The sequence below is a fragment of the Mus musculus genome, chromosome 7 (assembly GCF_000001635.26).
Source record: "Mus musculus strain C57BL/6J chromosome 7, GRCm38.p6 C57BL/6J".
Classification (NCBI taxonomy): Eukaryota; Metazoa; Chordata; class Mammalia; order Rodentia; family Muridae; genus Mus; species Mus musculus.
In genome coordinates, this window is record NC_000073.6 from 4,150,821 (window position 1) to 4,167,506 (window position 16,686).

Below are 16,686 nucleotides of genomic sequence, written 5' to 3' on the forward strand. Positions count from 1 at the left end.
CTTTGTGCCCAGATTTGTAACGCAACAGCCTCCCGCAGGGCGACACACAGTTGGTGGGACCTGAAGCCCTTCCCACGGGAACCACACCCTCGTGGCTCCAAAGGCTCGCCAACCGCTTCCCTTTGCAGGGAAGCGCCGCCCAGTCAGAGTGCACCTGGAGGGAAGTGGATGGCCAGGCGACTGTGACTCTTTATGCCAGATAGCAGCTGTCACGGGTGTTGGACTTTATCCAGGTGGTAGTGAGGATCGGTCAAGGTTTGAGGGATGAATAGGACTGTGGTAGAGACTCCGCCTTTGGGGAGGGGCATTACATGAATACGTATTCAAACTCTTAAAGGAGCATCACTGACAACTTGACTTCTAGTTGGTGGCACCCCAACTAGAAGTGGCACCACCCTACTGCTTCTGTACCCTTTCCCGCGTAAAGTGAATAGACAGTCCATGGCACAAACCTCAGCCATTTATGTGTACAAAAGTGGAGTGCTGGGAGGGAGGGGTTGAGGGAATTATGACACTACAGACCGATGACGTCGTCCAGCTGGAGGTCAGCATTTGAGCAGCAGCGGGTCTTGGGGTGCTGCACTCTAGGGTGGGCATCCCCATCGGGCTTGGTGGCTGTTGTCTCGCTGCGCTCCGCGTCCATGACGCCTAACACCGCGTCCAGCATAGAGGGGCCCAGGTCCAGGTGGAAAGACAGCAGCGGGTCCGCAGGTGAAGGCACAGCCACAGGGGGCTGTGGGGCTGCAGGTGGAGCGACAGAATGTGGGGCCACAACCGGTGGGGCTCCAGGCTCGGGAGGCGGACCGCCCCCGTGGCGACTCAGGAATGAGGTGTCCCCGAAGGCGTCGCCACCGCGTCCCACGTGCAATGTGTGCCTGAAGTCTCCGAGGGGTGCTGAGATCGAGAGTGCTCCGCGATCCAGCCGCTTCTTGGGTTGTGCAGGGCCCAGCTGCTTCATTACCGGCATCTGTGGGGACATAGGCATATCAGAGCTGCCTCATCCGGGAGCCCCAACTCTGTATCCCTATCCTACATAGTCAGCCACAGAATGCTCTCATAAAACAGGGCTATGGAAGAACTATTATTCCCAGTTAACAAATGAGGAAGCAGACTGGGAGGTTCTCAAGGTCCCTCCTGCTGAACTCAGTGACATACTTAGTTTAACACGCCCATAACTGTACCTGATCTTTGCTACTTTGTGGTTGTTTTTTCACTCTTTATCACCCTCTCCCAATCCACTTCATCCCCTAACACTAATTTCTTTATTTTTTAATTAGATATTTTCTTTATTTGCAATTCAATTTTTATCCCCTTTCCTCATTTCCCCACCAAAAAATTCCCTATCCCATTCCCCCTCCTCCTGCTCACTAACCCACCCAACTCCTGCTTCCCTACACTGGGGCATGCATGCAGCCTTCACAAGGCCAAGGGCCTCTCCTCTCACTGATGACAGACAAGGCCATCCTCTGCTCATATACAGCTGAAGCCTTGAGTCCCTCCTTGTGTACTATTTGGTTGGTGGTTTAGTCCCTGGGAGCTCTGGGGGTACTGGTTAGTTCATATTTTTATTCTTCCTATGGGGCTGCAAATCCCTTCAGCTCCTTGGGTCCTTTCTCTAGCTCCTCCATTGGGGACCCTGTGCTCAGTCCACTGGATGGCTGTGAGCATCCTCTTCTGAATTTGTCAGGCAAATGTTTCTTCTCCTTCTCCTCCTCCTCCTCCTCCTCCTCCTCCTCCTCCTCCTCCTCCTCCTCCTCCTCCTCCTCCTCCTTCTTCTTTTGGTTTTTGGAGACAGGGTTTCTCTGTGTAGCCCTGGCTGTCCTGGAACTTGCTCTATAGGGCAGGCTGGCCTCGAACTCAAAAATCTGCCTGCCTCTGCCTCCCAAGTGCTGGGATTAAAGGCATGGGCCACCACTGCCCCACTCTTCTTTTTTTCTTTGACCATGGCTACTAGCACACTGCGACCGACCTTCCTAAGTGACCAACAATTGCAGACCACTTCTCTCAGGGCTCATGTTTATGTAACCTCTGAAAAGTTTCCAGAATCCCAAATTTACAAAGTCGCAGCTGGCAAAAGCACACTTCTGCTAGAGCTCAAGGTAAATCATAGTCAGCTGCTGAAGAAAATCTGAAGCATCCTCACATCTCTATGCCTGGGATTAAGATGGAAGGACATTCTTATAATATTTCTGGTTTTTTTTTTTAACAAAAATTCCAGAATTCTCACTACACATGACCATTATACTGTGTGGGTCATCCCAACAAAAAATATTTGAGCATTTCTAGGGGGTAGGTACCAAAAAAAATTACTTTTGGAGTGCTACCCATCTAGGCTAATAAAAAATAACTTCAGTTAGCATTAGTTATAGAGGAACAACACGTGATTGCCAATGCCCATCCTCGAAGACAGGGAGACTGTCCACTTAATACCCAGGGTGCAGGTCTAGGACCAACTACACATTCAAGCACCCTGCGCTCTGTACACATTGAAGAAGTGGACTAAGAAAGCTCTACAGGGCATGTGCAAAATTCACTGAATAGGCCACATGAAGATTCTTATTTGGGAGGTTCAGAGTGGTTCAGGGGAGCTGTATATTTACACAATTCTATAGCTAAAGTCTGCTTTGGGGGAGATGATGACCAAGCAGTATAATATCTCATATTCTGTAAAACACTAATAATAAATAATAAATGTTATATGTTAGAAAGAATAGTAATAGTAAAAGTAACGGGCTGAAGAGAGGGCTCAGAGGTTTCCCGTTTGCTACTCTTCGACGGGAGGGAAGCATATTTGCATAGAATTTAATAACTAAACTGGTCTGCTTTGGGGTGGGACTATGACCTAGCAAGCAGTATAACATCTCATGCTTTGTAAAAACACTAATAATAAAGCAAATACCTTATATGTTAACGTATTTCCAGGGAAGCTCTGATCTCAGTACCCATGTCCCACAGTTTAGAATTTCCTAGAACTACACCTCCAAGAAAACTGATGCCCTCTGCTTGCGTCTGTAGGTACTACTGTACACACACACAGACATGTACAAATATACACATTCCCACTACCCCCATGGTGGTTCACAACTCCCATTACCATCAATTCCAGGGGATCTGGTGCCTCCTTCTGACGACCATGGGCACCAAGCTTGCATGTGGTGTACCCGCACACGTGCACACGTGCACACACATACACACAGAGGCAGAGAGAGATGACCAAATAAATATCAGCAAGAATATCATATATTTGCAGCTGCCAGCTAGTGAATTGTAAACCAGATGTGCAGTTGCTAGATTACTGCACCACACCTGGCTGGGTGGAAAATAGAAACACAGCAAGCCTTGGCCAATATCCTGAAGCTTGGTCTTTTTTCCATGGAAATTTTGAGTGGGACTTTTACAACCCTGCACCTTTAACACTCACTGCTATTATAATGAAATCCCTTGTTTCTCTTTCAATCAAAGACCCACCCTTTTCCAGTAAAGTGACTCTCCATAAATTAATCTTTTCATTTTCCTGTCTGTACAACAGATAAAATGACGCTTCTGATTCCTTGCAGAGCACATGGAAACAGCGACTTAAAGAAAAGCCTACTTTTAATTTAAGTATTGCCAACTGGTAGTGCTAGTTAGTGTTGGGAGAAGAAAGGCTGTGTCACCCAAACAATAACTGCGGAACAAAGATTAGACTTGGTAAAACTGCATGAGAAAGGCAAAGCAGCCAACACTATTCTTTCAGCATTCAGCACCCAGGGGAGAAGTGTCAAGCCAAAACTGCTTGAAATAATTTAGATGGGCGTAGTCTAACTGCATGTATGTATGCACGTACAATTTACATGTGTTCCTCTCTACTCTGCCTGAACTTAGGATCTCACACATCCCAGAAAAGCACTCTAACACTGAGTGAGCTACATTCCCATATATATATATATATATATATATATATATATATATATATATATATATATATATATAAGTGTATGGATGTTTTGCCCAAATGTGTGTCTGTGTGCCACGTGCATGGTTGCTGCCCATAGAGGCCAAAACAGGGTGTCAAATCTCTTAGAATAACAGCTGACCAAGGGTTACCCTGTGGGTGTTGTTTACAGGTGATTCCTCTAGGCTACTCCCTGGATGCCTTATGGCATCGTCAGCCGCCATTACCTATGGCCGCCAGGTGCAGGCAGCATGTATAAGGACTGCTGGACACCCCAGTTCTCTCTCTGTTCCCATGTGTTCTTGGATAATCTCTTTCTCCTTTTTTGTCCTTCTCTGTCCCCCCACCTCCTTCTCTGCTGTGCCCTTCCCCCAGCCTTGAGTTGGCTAAACAAAGACACTGGAGCCAGGCCTCCGGCCTCTCTACGTTTACATCTTCCTGACTGAGACCAGAGAACTGAGAACTGCCCACATGCTGAGCTGCTGAAGACTTTACTTTGCAACTCAATCCAGCTGAAACAAAGGGATGGGTTTTTGGGTTTTGCTTATATAAAAGCAGAGCTGAAAAATTAAAATTTGAGCCACCATCAGAGACACTTTGTCTTGGCTCGTTATTTCTCTTGTCCACCCATTCTATTCCAAGCCCAGCTTTCCTTCCAGGTAAACCTGGTTATCCATGGCTCCTGGACAGCTACAGGTGGTGCCCAAATGAGGGACCAAGACACAGAGAGACCCAATGAGGGACATGCCTTTGGTAGAGCTCCCCAGAAACCGGTAGAAGTTATGTATCCCTCACAGTGGTAAGCAACATACAGCATTAATGTTAGCGCTATAAATTTTATCTTTTGAAGGCTGTTGATTGAAAGGGTGCAAAAAGAATACAGGCTAGACTGAGTCAGCATCAGCCTGACACTGATATCAGCTAAGGGTGACAGCATTGGGGTGGGGAAGTATATAACAAAACAATAACAACAAAAAATGGAGATGCTAGATACACAAATGACATGAGAGAGAGAGAGAGAGAGAGAGAGAGAGAGAGAAGGAAAGTAGATTTTGGAGCTCTCCCAGGGACAGAAGTAAATCAGGAGACGTCCTGCTTCCTCTTTGACCCCTACAAGAGAAATCCTTAGTTCTGGTTACATCAAGTTCTCGTCCCTGTCTGTTGTATGTCTTTGGTGCACCAATCTGTCTATGTGTCAATTTGTGTTTGTTTTTTGTTTCACTGTCTGAATGACTGCTGTTCTGTTTCATGTTGAAAAGAAAAAACTGTTTAAATTTTATCTGCTGTCGGTCCATCTCTTGATTCAGTCTCAGTTTGCACAGCGGAGGCTGATTAAAGTTGCCCTGCACCCTTAGCCAGGAGTCAAGGACAGCAGGAGAGGCCCTGCTGAAAGGATGCTTTTAAGAGGGGCCAGCAGCAGCCGGGTGTGGTGGCGCACACCCAACACTCGGGAGGCAGAAGCAGGCGGATTTCTAAATTCAAGGCCAGCCTGGTCTACAAAGTGAGTTCCAGGATAGCCAGGGCTACAGAGAAACCCTGTCTCGAAAAACAAAACAAAAAGAGGGGCCAGCAGCTTCTTAGTTCTAAGGCAAATAAGCTGATAGTTGTTTTTTTCCTAGAAAAATCTCTGCAATTGTGATCATTGGGTTCAGCAAATGACAACGTGCTTTTTCTCTTGAAATTACAGCTAGAAAAATAAAAATTTTGTTTGGTCTAAATTTATAAGATTCGTGTAGCCACTTCATTTTGTTTCTGACTGGTCTTAAAGGTATAAATATGTTCTGCATGTCTTGATCATAGAGTATTGGCTTATAAGTTATTGGGTATGATTTAAAAAGTAAAACAGTGGTAATAAGAAAGTTAGCTTAAAACTGGTAACTCAGGGTTGGAGTCATTTTAAACAACAACACATGGCATGAACAAGCGCAGGAAACCAGGCCTCTAAAGATACTTCTAAATTGGGATAATATTTCATGTAATTCTTATCCTAGAAACTAGACTTATAAGGGATAAGATATAAAATAATATCTCTTTAATGAAGCATTAAAAGCTGCACTGTCGGGCTGGAGAGATGGCTCAGTGGGTATGAGCACCGACTGCTCTTCCGAAGGTCCTGAGTTCAAATCCCAGCAACCACATGGTGGCTCACAACCATCTATGATGAGATCCGATGCCCTCCTCTGGTGTGAATAAATAAATAATAGTGAATAAATAAATCTTTAAAAAAAAAAAGCTGCACTGTCATGCATTCATATATAAGAACTGGTAGCCAAACTTCATAAGGTGAAGGTGATGCTTATGGTATTGATTTTAAAGAGAATGGATTGTTTAAAGTTGGATTTTGCTTTCCAAAGTTATGATTATGCTCTAATATTGCAAAAGAAACTTTAAAATTATAGTTAAATTGCCAGTGTTCCATTGGCTGCAGTTTGTAGTTTTGATTCTTAACTTGCCCATATTTTGTAATTAGGATGATTGCAAGAGTAATAAAAGTTAAGAACAGCTGTGGCCAGTATGGGCCCCTGCCCCTTTTACACAAGCTTTATTGGATACAGTGGTAGAAGCAAAATTTAACCCCCAAGATCGGAAAGGAGATATCAGTGGAAATTTATTTGGTATCAAACAGGCTCCTGATGAGCTGCTTCAAGGAGTTTGTGGATAGGCTACTAAAAACAGGTAGTCGAATATTCAGAGACCCTCAAGCAGGGGTTCCATATATAAAAATTGGGCTCTCATACAATCCGTGTCTACCTATGGCTGCTGCCTTGCAAGGGGACTACAGTACAAACAATGCTTTCACAGTGCCGAGGTCATAAGGAATGTTTTAAGTATAAATCATTTTAGGAAAGACTGTCCAAAAATTAAAGGGATAGACAGACAGTAGAATCTCTCCCCTGGAATCTGTCCTCACTGCGGGGGGTGTGTGTGTGGGGGGGGTGGGTAATCATTGGGTCAGGACTCAGGCAGTATGCTCAGATTAAGAAATCTTTACATTTGAGTTCATGCAAAGCTCAGAGCTGCCTCAGTGAGACTTTCGTGGCACTGCATTTGTCTTACAAAACCCTGCCTTTGGAAGTTTTTGGGCCCTCACCTCTGGGAAATTATTTTTAAGCCAAAACAGTATTATTACAGATTAATCCAGGTGTTGTTCAAAATAAGGTTCAAACTTAAGATTTATGAAAGGTCAATGAGGCTGTGGAACTTGTAGAGGCATTACAATCTGGCCTGCCTACTCCATATAGAATTATTGTGGATTTGGAAGGTTGTTTTTTCCTTTACATCCTGATAATTGTAAAGGGTTTGATTCTCCTGAGCTTGTGATCATTGGAAAGTTTTGCCTCTAGGAATGACTAATAGCCTTATATTAAGTTTTTAAAAATGTCTCTGCTTCAATACGAGAAGTTAGGACTTTGAATCTTTCAGTGTATATTGTTTATTAGATGGAGAGTATCTTATTAGCTGATCCCTCTGATGGCATTTCACTACAGATCTTTGCTCTTATACAACTACTCTCTAGCCCTCCTTCTCTCTCTCCCTCCCCCCACCCCCCTCTCGCCACATGGCGATGGCCGGTCTCTGTCTACCTTCTCTCCTTCCCCCTGCCTTTCTACAATAAAGCTCTAAAACCATTAAAAAAGAAAAGAAAAAAAAAATTGGAGTAGTTGTTGCTCCAGAAAAGATTCAGAGGCCATATCTTTTTCAATATTTCGGGTCTCAGTTATATCCTAGAAAAAGTATGGCACAGAAAATTCAAGAAAGAAAAGATGATTTGCTTACTTCAAATTATTTTCAAAGCTTCCAGGAGATGTTAATTGGATAAGACCTCACCTTAAGCTCATCACAGGAGGACTTAAACCTTTGTTGGATGTTCTCAAGGGGGATGCAAAATAACTGGTGAGGTATGAATAGCTTTGCAAAAAGTAGAGAAAGCTGCAGTAATCAATTGTTATCAGTGTGATCAAATTTTAGTTATTCTTACTCAATGTGCCCACAGCAATTCTTTGGCAAAAGGACCATTAATGTGAATTCATCCTTCTTCATCTCCAAATAAAGTTTTAACATCCTATTATAAAGCTGTTGTGGTGTTAATAAAGAATTGTAGGATAGAATCATGAAAGTATTTTGGAAAGAATGTCTTAAAAACCTAATGAGACATCCATTCCTTGTTTCAAAAAGCAATTGAATTGGTTATTAAAGAATACTGAAGCTGGGCAGAGGTGGCGCACACCTTTAATCCCAGCACTCGGGAGGCAGAGGCAGGCGGATTTCTGAGTTCAAGGCCAGCCTGGTCTACAGAGTGAGTTCCAGGACAGCCAGGGCTATGCAGAGAAACCCTGTCTCAAAATAAAATAAAATAATTTAAAATAAAATAAAATAAGAATACTGATAGTTGGCCTATTGCATGGCAAACTTTTTAGGCAAAATTGATAATCATCATCCAAAAGACAAGTTGTTAAAATTTGCTTCTATGCATACTTTTGTATTTCCTGAAAATTTATGCATGCATCCCCTAGAGAATACATCATCTACTATATTTATAAAGAATACATCTACTATATTTATAAACATCCCCGCTATGGGAGAGAAGTATATTGGATCACATGTTTATTCTCATGAGTTTCCCTCTACTTCAGCATAAATAATTGAACTACATGCTGTAGCCACTGTTTTTAAAGTGTTAAAATCAAGCTTTAATTTGTATACTGATAGCATATATGTATATATATATATATATATATATATATATATATATATCAAATCTTGCAATTGTTTAGGCATATACAACTCAAGTTAAGAGAAAGTACTGTTCCTTTAAAGGACTGTCTTTGGACATTTAAGAACTCATCCTGGACTGCCTGGACAAGACCCCTTAAGGCAATGCCACAGCAGATTTGTATCCCAGACAGATTATAGATCTTACACAGGAACAATTGGCCAAATAATCAATCTCTCTCTCTCTCTCTCTCTCTCTCTCTCCCTCCTTCTCTCTTTCTCTCTTTTCTTTTCTTTTTTTTGTTTTTTTTTTTTTTGTTTTTGAGACAGAGTTTCTCTGTTTAGCACTGGCTGTCCTGGAACTCGCTCTGTAGACCAGGCTGGCCTTGAACTCAGAAATCCACCTACCTCTGCCTCCCAAGTGCTGAGATTAAAGGCGTGTGCCATCACTGCCCAGCATGATCTCATTCTTCACATCATCAAAATAGTAATGGCTTGAGACAATAATTTGATATTTTTAGAGAATGTGCATGTCAAATTGTAAAGACTTGTTCTCAGTATCCTCAATTTCAACCTGTACCACATAATGGTATTAATTCTCGAGGACTTTAATCAATTATTGCAAGTGGATACTCATATTTCTGATTTCAGAAAAATAAAATATGCATTGATACCTTTTCAGGCTTTCTAGTTGCAACTTCTTCAATAGGAGAAATAACTAAAAATGTAATTGGTCATTGCCTGCATTATTTTTCTCTGCTTGGTGTTCCAAATCAGATTAAAACAGATAATGGAACTGGCTATTACTATGAAGCCTTTGAGACATTTTGTCAACAATTTAATGTTACCCACATTACTGGGATTCCTTATCATCCTCAGGGACAAGCTATTGTGACTTTAAACAATATCTTCTCCTTTTTTAAATAAAAGGAGGGAATTATATCCCTGTACACATTATTTAAATCATGTTTTTATTTTTAAAATTTTAAAATTTGGATGCCAAGGAACTCTCTGCTGAGTGTCTATGGCACTCTACAACCAGGCATACTTATGTCTGGTGAAATGGAAGGATCTACTTATTGGCACATGGCATGATCCTGATCAAGTATTTAATATGGGGAAGAGGACATGTTTGTGTTTTTTTCCGCAGAATGCTGCAGGAGCATGCTAGCTGCCAGAGTGATTGGTGTGACGTGCTGATACTGGGACAAAGGATGATGCTGAACCGTGAGCTTGCTGAGTGCCCTGACAACGGTGACAGGAATGCTGTATTGGACATATGTTCTTGACCCACCTTTCCTTGTCTATACCCCAGATTGGACAAGCTGCCTTGCTTTAGGCTTTTAGACCTTGTGGGACAGAGACCATGGAGACTGTGGAAACTGACTTAGAACTTGGATTGTAGTTTCCACTCTTACCAGAGAAGTAACAGTTTTCTGTTAATTCTCAAAGCCACCTCCTGCTCACCCAGTGGCCAGACCTTGGGTCTGATCATTGCTAATTTGCAGCTGAATTTATTTATTATTGAATACCTGAGACATCCCCACAGAGAACCTTAATCCTATTGTTTTTAACTTTTGACATTGTATGTTAAGCAGATTAGTTGCCTACACACAAGATCACCTTCAGCAAAGCTCAGTTTATTCACCATGGCAGTTATTCATCCCCATGAAGAAATGCAGAGTGCATATTCATATGCCCTTCAGGCATAATCCAGTTATCCATGGCCTCTGGACAGCTACACTCTGCCCTCATGGCTTTGTTCCCAACTGTCTGCCTGTCTACATGTCTATCATCTGCCTTGACCATTTTCCCAGACCCTCCCTCCCCTCCCTCCCCCAAATAAACTCCCTGTATACTAGCTTAATTACACAGGAGGACATATTGGCATGGGCCCACTAGGAGACCCTTTACTACATTATATATGACAGATGTGGGAATCAAACCCAGGTTGTCTGGAAGAGCAGCCAGTGCTTCTAATGTCTTGAGTCATAGCTCCAATACTTCCATGGCCCTCTCTCAAACCTTTTTGATTTTCATTACTGGACAAGATCTTACTAAGTTGTCCAGGCTGTCCTTGAACTCACTTTGTAGCCTAGGCCTTAAACTTCGTTATTCTCCTTCCTCAGCATCCTGAGTAGCTGAGATTTCAGGCCTACCACCAGCATTGGTGTTTATCGTTGTTAATTTTATTTTGGAGATAGCATCTTTCAGGCAGCTCATGGCAGTCCTCTTGCCTCAGCCTTCCCAAGTGCTGAGCTTACAAAACTGCGCCATCTTGTCCATCTCTCAAACTGCTCTTGCTATACCAGTCCTACTCTACCCTTAACCTAGATAAGCAGACATGGGGGCTGGAGAGATGGCTCAGCGGTTAAGAGCACTGACTGCTCTTCTGTAGGCCCTGAGTTCAAATCCCAGCAACCACATGGCTCACAACCATCCGTAATGAGATCTGGTGCCCTCTTCTGGAATGTCTGAAGACAGCTACAGTGTACTTAGATATAATAAATAAATAAATCTTTTTTAAAAAGCAGCTAAAAAAACTAAATAAAACTTTAAAAAAGTAGATAAGCAGACATATTTTTATTGTAACTTGACACACAATCACCTCTCCCTTCTTCCACCATAATGTAAACAAAAGTTTTGATGGGCTGTGGGACTGGCCCTTAACAACTTAGCAGGTACATGGATTTTTCCTTTTTTTTTTTTTTTCCAAGACAGGGTTTCTCTGTGTAGCCCTGGCTATCCTGGAACTCACTCTGTAGACCAGGCTGGTCTTGAACTCAGAAATCCACCTGCCTCTGCCTCCCAAGTGCTGGGATTAAAGGCATGCGCCACCACTGCCCCGGTCCAAATTGATGTTGTATTTTATATTTATATTTACTCCATAACCTGATCTTTAAACTTGTGATCCTCCTGCCTCAGCCTCTACTCCCTAGTAACTGGGATTATAGGCCTATACCCATAAATTCAGCTAAGATCACAATTTGTAACATCACATATACTGGTGCTAGAAATTTGCCCTTTTTTTCTTATGGGAGTTCCCTTAATCTTTTGCTGAATTTATCCTCTGAAAAACAAGAGCCAGATCCCTGTATATTAAAGGATGTTGAACACACACAGGGCCCTCTTTATTTCCCAGGCACATTCTCACAGATGAGCACCGGCCTTGGTAACTCATTTGATCCTCAAAACAATCCTTGGAGCAGAAGGTGATAACTTTTTTTTTCAATGATGAAAAGCAGAAAGATTCAATAACTGGCCCTGGGTCACACGGGAATATATTCTGGAGACAGGATTTAGACCAGGCTGGTAAAGACTGAAATGTAAAGAAGCTATTGCAGTTGACAGTCACCCACAGGAGGTGGACCACATGGAGAGGAACAAAAAAGCTTTAATTTGATATAAAAGCCAGAGCTCTCATGTGGTACCTTTCCTGACTTTGTTTTCTCTTCCATTGTATATGGGGGGAGGAAGTGAATTAAAAGAGCTTTTGTGGGGCTAGAGAGAACGCTCAGCTGCTAAAGGGTAGGCTCACAACCACAACGAGCTTTGGGAGGTGGATGTGATGCACATGCCTTTAATCTCAGTGTACAGAAGGCAGAGGTAAGTGGATCTTTATAAGTCTAAGGCCAGCCTGGTCTACATAGAGAGTTTCAGGCCAGCCAGGACTACATAGTGAAATTCGGTCTCTTGGGGGGAAAAAGCTCTTGGGACTGGAATGATGGTTAACTGTTTAGAGGGGGACGAGGGTACTCGCTGCACAATCACAAGAACCTGAGTTCAAATCCCCAGCACCCATTCAAAAACCCTCTAAGCCCAGCACGGAAGAGGGCAGGGGCAAGAAGACAGCTGGGGCTTATTCCTTTGAATAAGAGACCTCTCTCATTTCAAGAATAAAGTGGAGAATAATCTAGGGGGTTACCCTAACATACTCGAATGCAACACACTACATGCCTGCTCTAACACATGCAACATGGAGATTTTAATGCCCCTGTAGCCTTGGCTTGCTCTGAGACCTTCAGCGAGTCACATCCCCCTGCAACCTAGGTGTCCTTTTGCACACTCAGCTCTAAGCTCAAATATGCGTGCTGCAGGCCTGTTAAACACAAGGCAATGTGGTCATTCTTGGGAAAAGTTCGTCATCAGCCTAGGCTCTTACAGAGGGGCTGTTGTTAGGGATCAATGCAAAGTAGACTGGAAGAAAGCAGGCAACCCAGCCCGCCCTGACAGACACATGCTCAGATAAGCACATCCTCTCTGGCCTCTTCCACCCTCTTTTTCCTGCCTAAGTACCGCGTGGCTCCAGCTGCAGGGATGGGGGTGGGGGTGGGGGTGGGGCACAGCTGGCTCACCTCTGTCCTCTCTCAGCCCCAGCCCTGCCAGCAAGAAAATAATAACCCGCTCCAGAGCTGGCTGGACTGGTTCTCAGGCTGGAGGAGGGTGGAGCCCAGACCTGGCAAGGGACCCCACCTGGAGACCCCTGGGATCTCAGCATTGGCAATTCTTTTCCTAAAGCCACCGGGCTGCATCGGGTACGTCGAAGTCCCTGGTCTGTTTGCTAACTAGTCTGTCTTCCTCCCACGCCCCCGGTTGAAGACCCCTGCCCACTACAACCTTCTCACCTCGTGGTCCAGACTTAATTGAGATCCGACTTAAGCTGGGGTCCCTCCTGGCCTCTCTGGCGCCTTTTTCCTTCTTTCTGCAGGAGAGATCTCACCTGGCAAATAAAGTAAGTGTCACGTCCTACCTGGTAGGGGCTCCAGGACCTAGGCATGCGGCGGTCTGAGTGCCACCGCCTCAGGCTGGGTCCTGCACCCTTGGGTCTCAGCAGCCCCACCTCCTAGCTCTCTGGTTTCACGGGCTGGGAGTTCCCCTGCTTTCCTCTCTCACATTCCAGGGGTCCAGGAATTCTCTTTCGTTTGCCCTCCTCCCTCAGACCCAAGAGACTAGCCCCCAGAATCTGGCAACCCCCGGAAGTTCCTTCTTACCTGCACCAGGAATAAGCTTCAGCCCCTCTCGGGGGCCATGGCAGCCTACCAACCAAGCACCGAGTCAACGCCCAGTCAGCCAAGCTGGTCTCTTGTCCCGGGTTGAGAGGGTTAAGCCATAGGCCCCTCCCAGCCTTCCTTAGTCCCTAAAAGTTTGCCTCTAGGATTTAAAGGACTAGAAAGCCTTGATGGTAGAAAAGCTAAAGGCCCTTTGAAGGGATTGTAGGGACAGGAGGAAACCAGGACTGAGCGTAGTGGAAGCGGGGGTAGAGCTAGGGGGATGGACGGGCACGCCCCCAGCCCAACCCCTCCCCGGCCCAGCCTGGAATGTCCTGAAACCAGTGAAGTCTGGCTGTTTAGAAGAGTAATTTCTTCCAGACTGCAGCTGTTAGGGGAGTGGCATGGGGTGGGGGCTGGGGGGGGGGGGGCAGGAAGGGAGGGCGAGTTGAGAAAAAAGATAGGAAGAGAGGAAAGAAGGAGAGTGTGGGGTGTGTGTGTGTGTGTGTGTGTGTGTGTGTGTGTGTGAGAGAGAGAGAGAGAGAGAGAGAGAGAGAGAATGTGGGGTGAAGTGTGTGTGAGTGAGAGAGAGAGAGAGATATGGGAGGAGAGGAAAAAAGATAAGAGAGAATTAAAGTCCCAGTAGGAGAAAGAAGTGCTGTGCAATTGCCCTGGAGCGTTCCCCAGGATGCTCCTATTTGCAGCCATCTGCCAGAGAAGGGTCTTCACTCTGATTCCCTGTCTGTGGTGAAGACTACACACTGGTGTTCACAACATCCTTCAAAAGCTGATGGAGCACGGCTGGAGTGAGGGTGTTTGGGGGGTGTGAGGTATGTGTGCTGTTCCCGGGTGTCGTGTGGCTTAGGGCAAAATGCACAGAAAGAGGGAAGGCTCAGAGGGAGACCCAGTTACAGATCTAATAAGCAAGCACCTTTGGGTTGCACACTGAGGTCTATACTGGGAGCCTGTAGAGCCAGGGAGGAGGGAGCACTGTCAGAGAACAGCAGAGGCATGGTAGGATAGACCTTTAGTACAGGGAGAAGTCCACAGTGTTTAATAGAGATATTTTGTCTAGGAGGTCTGCAGAAAGCACTGCAGGGACTTTGGACAGAGGCCACGTGGAACACAAACACACAGGGAAGCAAGTAGAAAAGAAATGACTTTGGTAGACACTGAGAGGTCAGCTTGAAAGCCACTAGGAGAAATCTAAGTCAGAATGACACATACCTGCGGGCCCATGTGTTTGCAGTTTTTACAGAGGAGCCAGGTTACTGGATTAGTCTAGACACCCATCAACGGATAGATGATTGGATAAAGAAATCGTGGTGTATGTTCCCAAAGGGGTTTTGGACAGCCTTGAAGAAAAGCATAATTATGTCATTTTTGAGAAAATGGATAGAACTGGAGGTTAAATTAAATAACCCATACTGATAAAGACAGCTACTATGTCTCATCTCATTTGTGACACCCCCCCCCCCACGACACACACACACAAACACATACACACACATACATGTTGCTGTTGATGAATTGTTTTGTTGGTGATAGCAGGGATTGAACCTAGGGCCACTTGCCTGCTAGTTAAGCCCTGGACAACTGAGCTATAAACCACTCCCTCCTGTAGGCACACTGTGTGCACAGTGTCGAGATTATCCTCTACCTGGTACCCTGCTCTTCAGACAGGGTCTCTCATTAATTAGCTCAGGCTGAGCTTGAGTTCACTTCCTTTCACTTCAGTGTCCTGGATAGCTGAGGTGACAATGTCTCACTATGTAGCTCTGGCTGGCCTGGAACTTGCTATGTCAATCATTTTATTCTCAAAGTCACAGACATCTGATTGCCTCTATTCTCCAGGGTGCCAGGGTTAAAGGTGTGTCATCACGCCTCGCTATTTATGACTTTTATTAGCTTTTATTGAGCTACCTATTCTGGGTGTGCATGTTTTTACACGTCACTGACATTGCAATAAATATATAGTTAATATATATAATGTAATTATGATGTTTGTAACATGTGACAGATATGACATATGTGACAGGTCAAGGGGGCAATGAACACACACAACTCCTGTCCGTGTGGTGAGGTAACCCAGGCAGGGGCTCAGAGGCTAGTGTGAGGATGTCATTGATTCAATTCATTCTGCCAACTACAATGACCCTCAGAGATCATCCAAGAGCTGTGGTGCTCAATTTGTGGGTCAACACCCCTTTGGGGGGGGTCAAAAAACCTTCCCATAAGCATCAGTTATCAGATATCCTCCCTATCTGGTATTTACATCACAACTCATAACAGTAGTGAAATTACAGTTATGGAGTAGCAACAAAAAATGATTTTATGGTTGAGGTCACCACAACATGAGGAACTGTATTAAAGGGTGGCAGCATTAGGAAGGTTGAGAACCACTGCTCTTACAGGATGTTGTAGGCTGGAGCAGGGCCACCTTCAAGAGCATTCTAAGAAATGGAGCTTGTTTTAATGCCCAGTGCCCCCAATCCCCCAACCCCACCCCTTGCAATTCATCATTTTAGAGAACAGGCTCCTTTACTCTTGAATTAAAAACACTAAAACCCATGGATTTGAGGCTGATTTCTCATGGAAAGGAAAAAGAAGTTAAGGCCTGGAACAAAATCTCCCTAAAGTGCAAAGTTTGACTGATAAGAGGGAGGGAACCCTTGGGACAAGGCCATTGCAGTTATGGGAGAAAGAGGGAGGGGAGGAGATTAAGAGGAGGCCTTGAGTTTCAGAAACAAGCCAAGGACAATAAAATAATAAAGCAAAACAAAACCAACAGGGTTGTGGGATTTAATAACAACCCAGGCTGGGGGTGTGGGTAGCTGCTGGCTGAACTGGGCCAGTGTGGGAAAACAGGCTGGAGTCAGGAAAGGAAAAGAAGGGAGGCTCTGAGGAGGCCAGGTCAGGCCAGGGCAGTGAGATAGGATATCTAGGGAGGATTAGGGTCACAGAAGGCTTTCCTTTCTTTGTTGGTTTTGACACATTCACTACTCTTTTGGCCTTGTCTGCCCTCAGTAGGAGAGAAAGCACCTAATCTCA

At 44.6% G+C, this 16,686-nt stretch overlaps 1 protein-coding gene across 3 annotated transcripts; it reads right to left on the minus strand.

The window, feature by feature from the left end:
• Window positions 1-439: 439 nt before the first annotated feature.
• Window positions 440-14,011, minus strand: Cdc42ep5 (CDC42 effector protein (Rho GTPase binding) 5). 3 transcript variants are annotated; one of them, NM_021454.4, is made up of 3 exons: window positions 13,639-13,885; window positions 13,273-13,367; window positions 440-967 (listed from the first exon to the last, which is right to left on the minus strand). In NM_021454.4, exon 3 carries the CDS (start codon window positions 965-967, stop codon window positions 515-517), a length of 453 nt encoding a protein of 150 aa, NP_067429.1. In that variant the 5' UTR covers window positions 13,273-13,367; window positions 13,639-13,885; the 3' UTR covers window positions 440-514. The 3 variants fall into 3 exon arrangements, with proteins under 3 accessions (NP_067429.1, XP_006540313.1, XP_006540312.1); XM_006540250.4 differs by lacking the exon at window positions 13,273-13,367 and having other exon boundaries at window positions 443-967; window positions 13,639-14,011; XM_006540249.4 differs by lacking the exons at window positions 13,273-13,367; window positions 13,639-13,885 and adding an exon at window positions 13,398-13,478 and having other exon boundaries at window positions 443-967.
• Between the last annotated feature and the right edge of the window lie 2,675 nt (window positions 14,012-16,686).

Excerpts from the sequence above, each read along its gene's own strand:
- Cdc42ep5 (XM_006540249.4), bottom strand. The coding sequence starts at position 13,424 with ATGCCTAGGTCCTGGAGCCCCTACCAG. Across the intron at positions 968-13,397 it reads GGTCCTGGAGCCCCTACCAG|ATGCCGGTAATGAAGCAGCT; the intron begins GTAGGACGTGAC and ends ATGTCCCCACAG.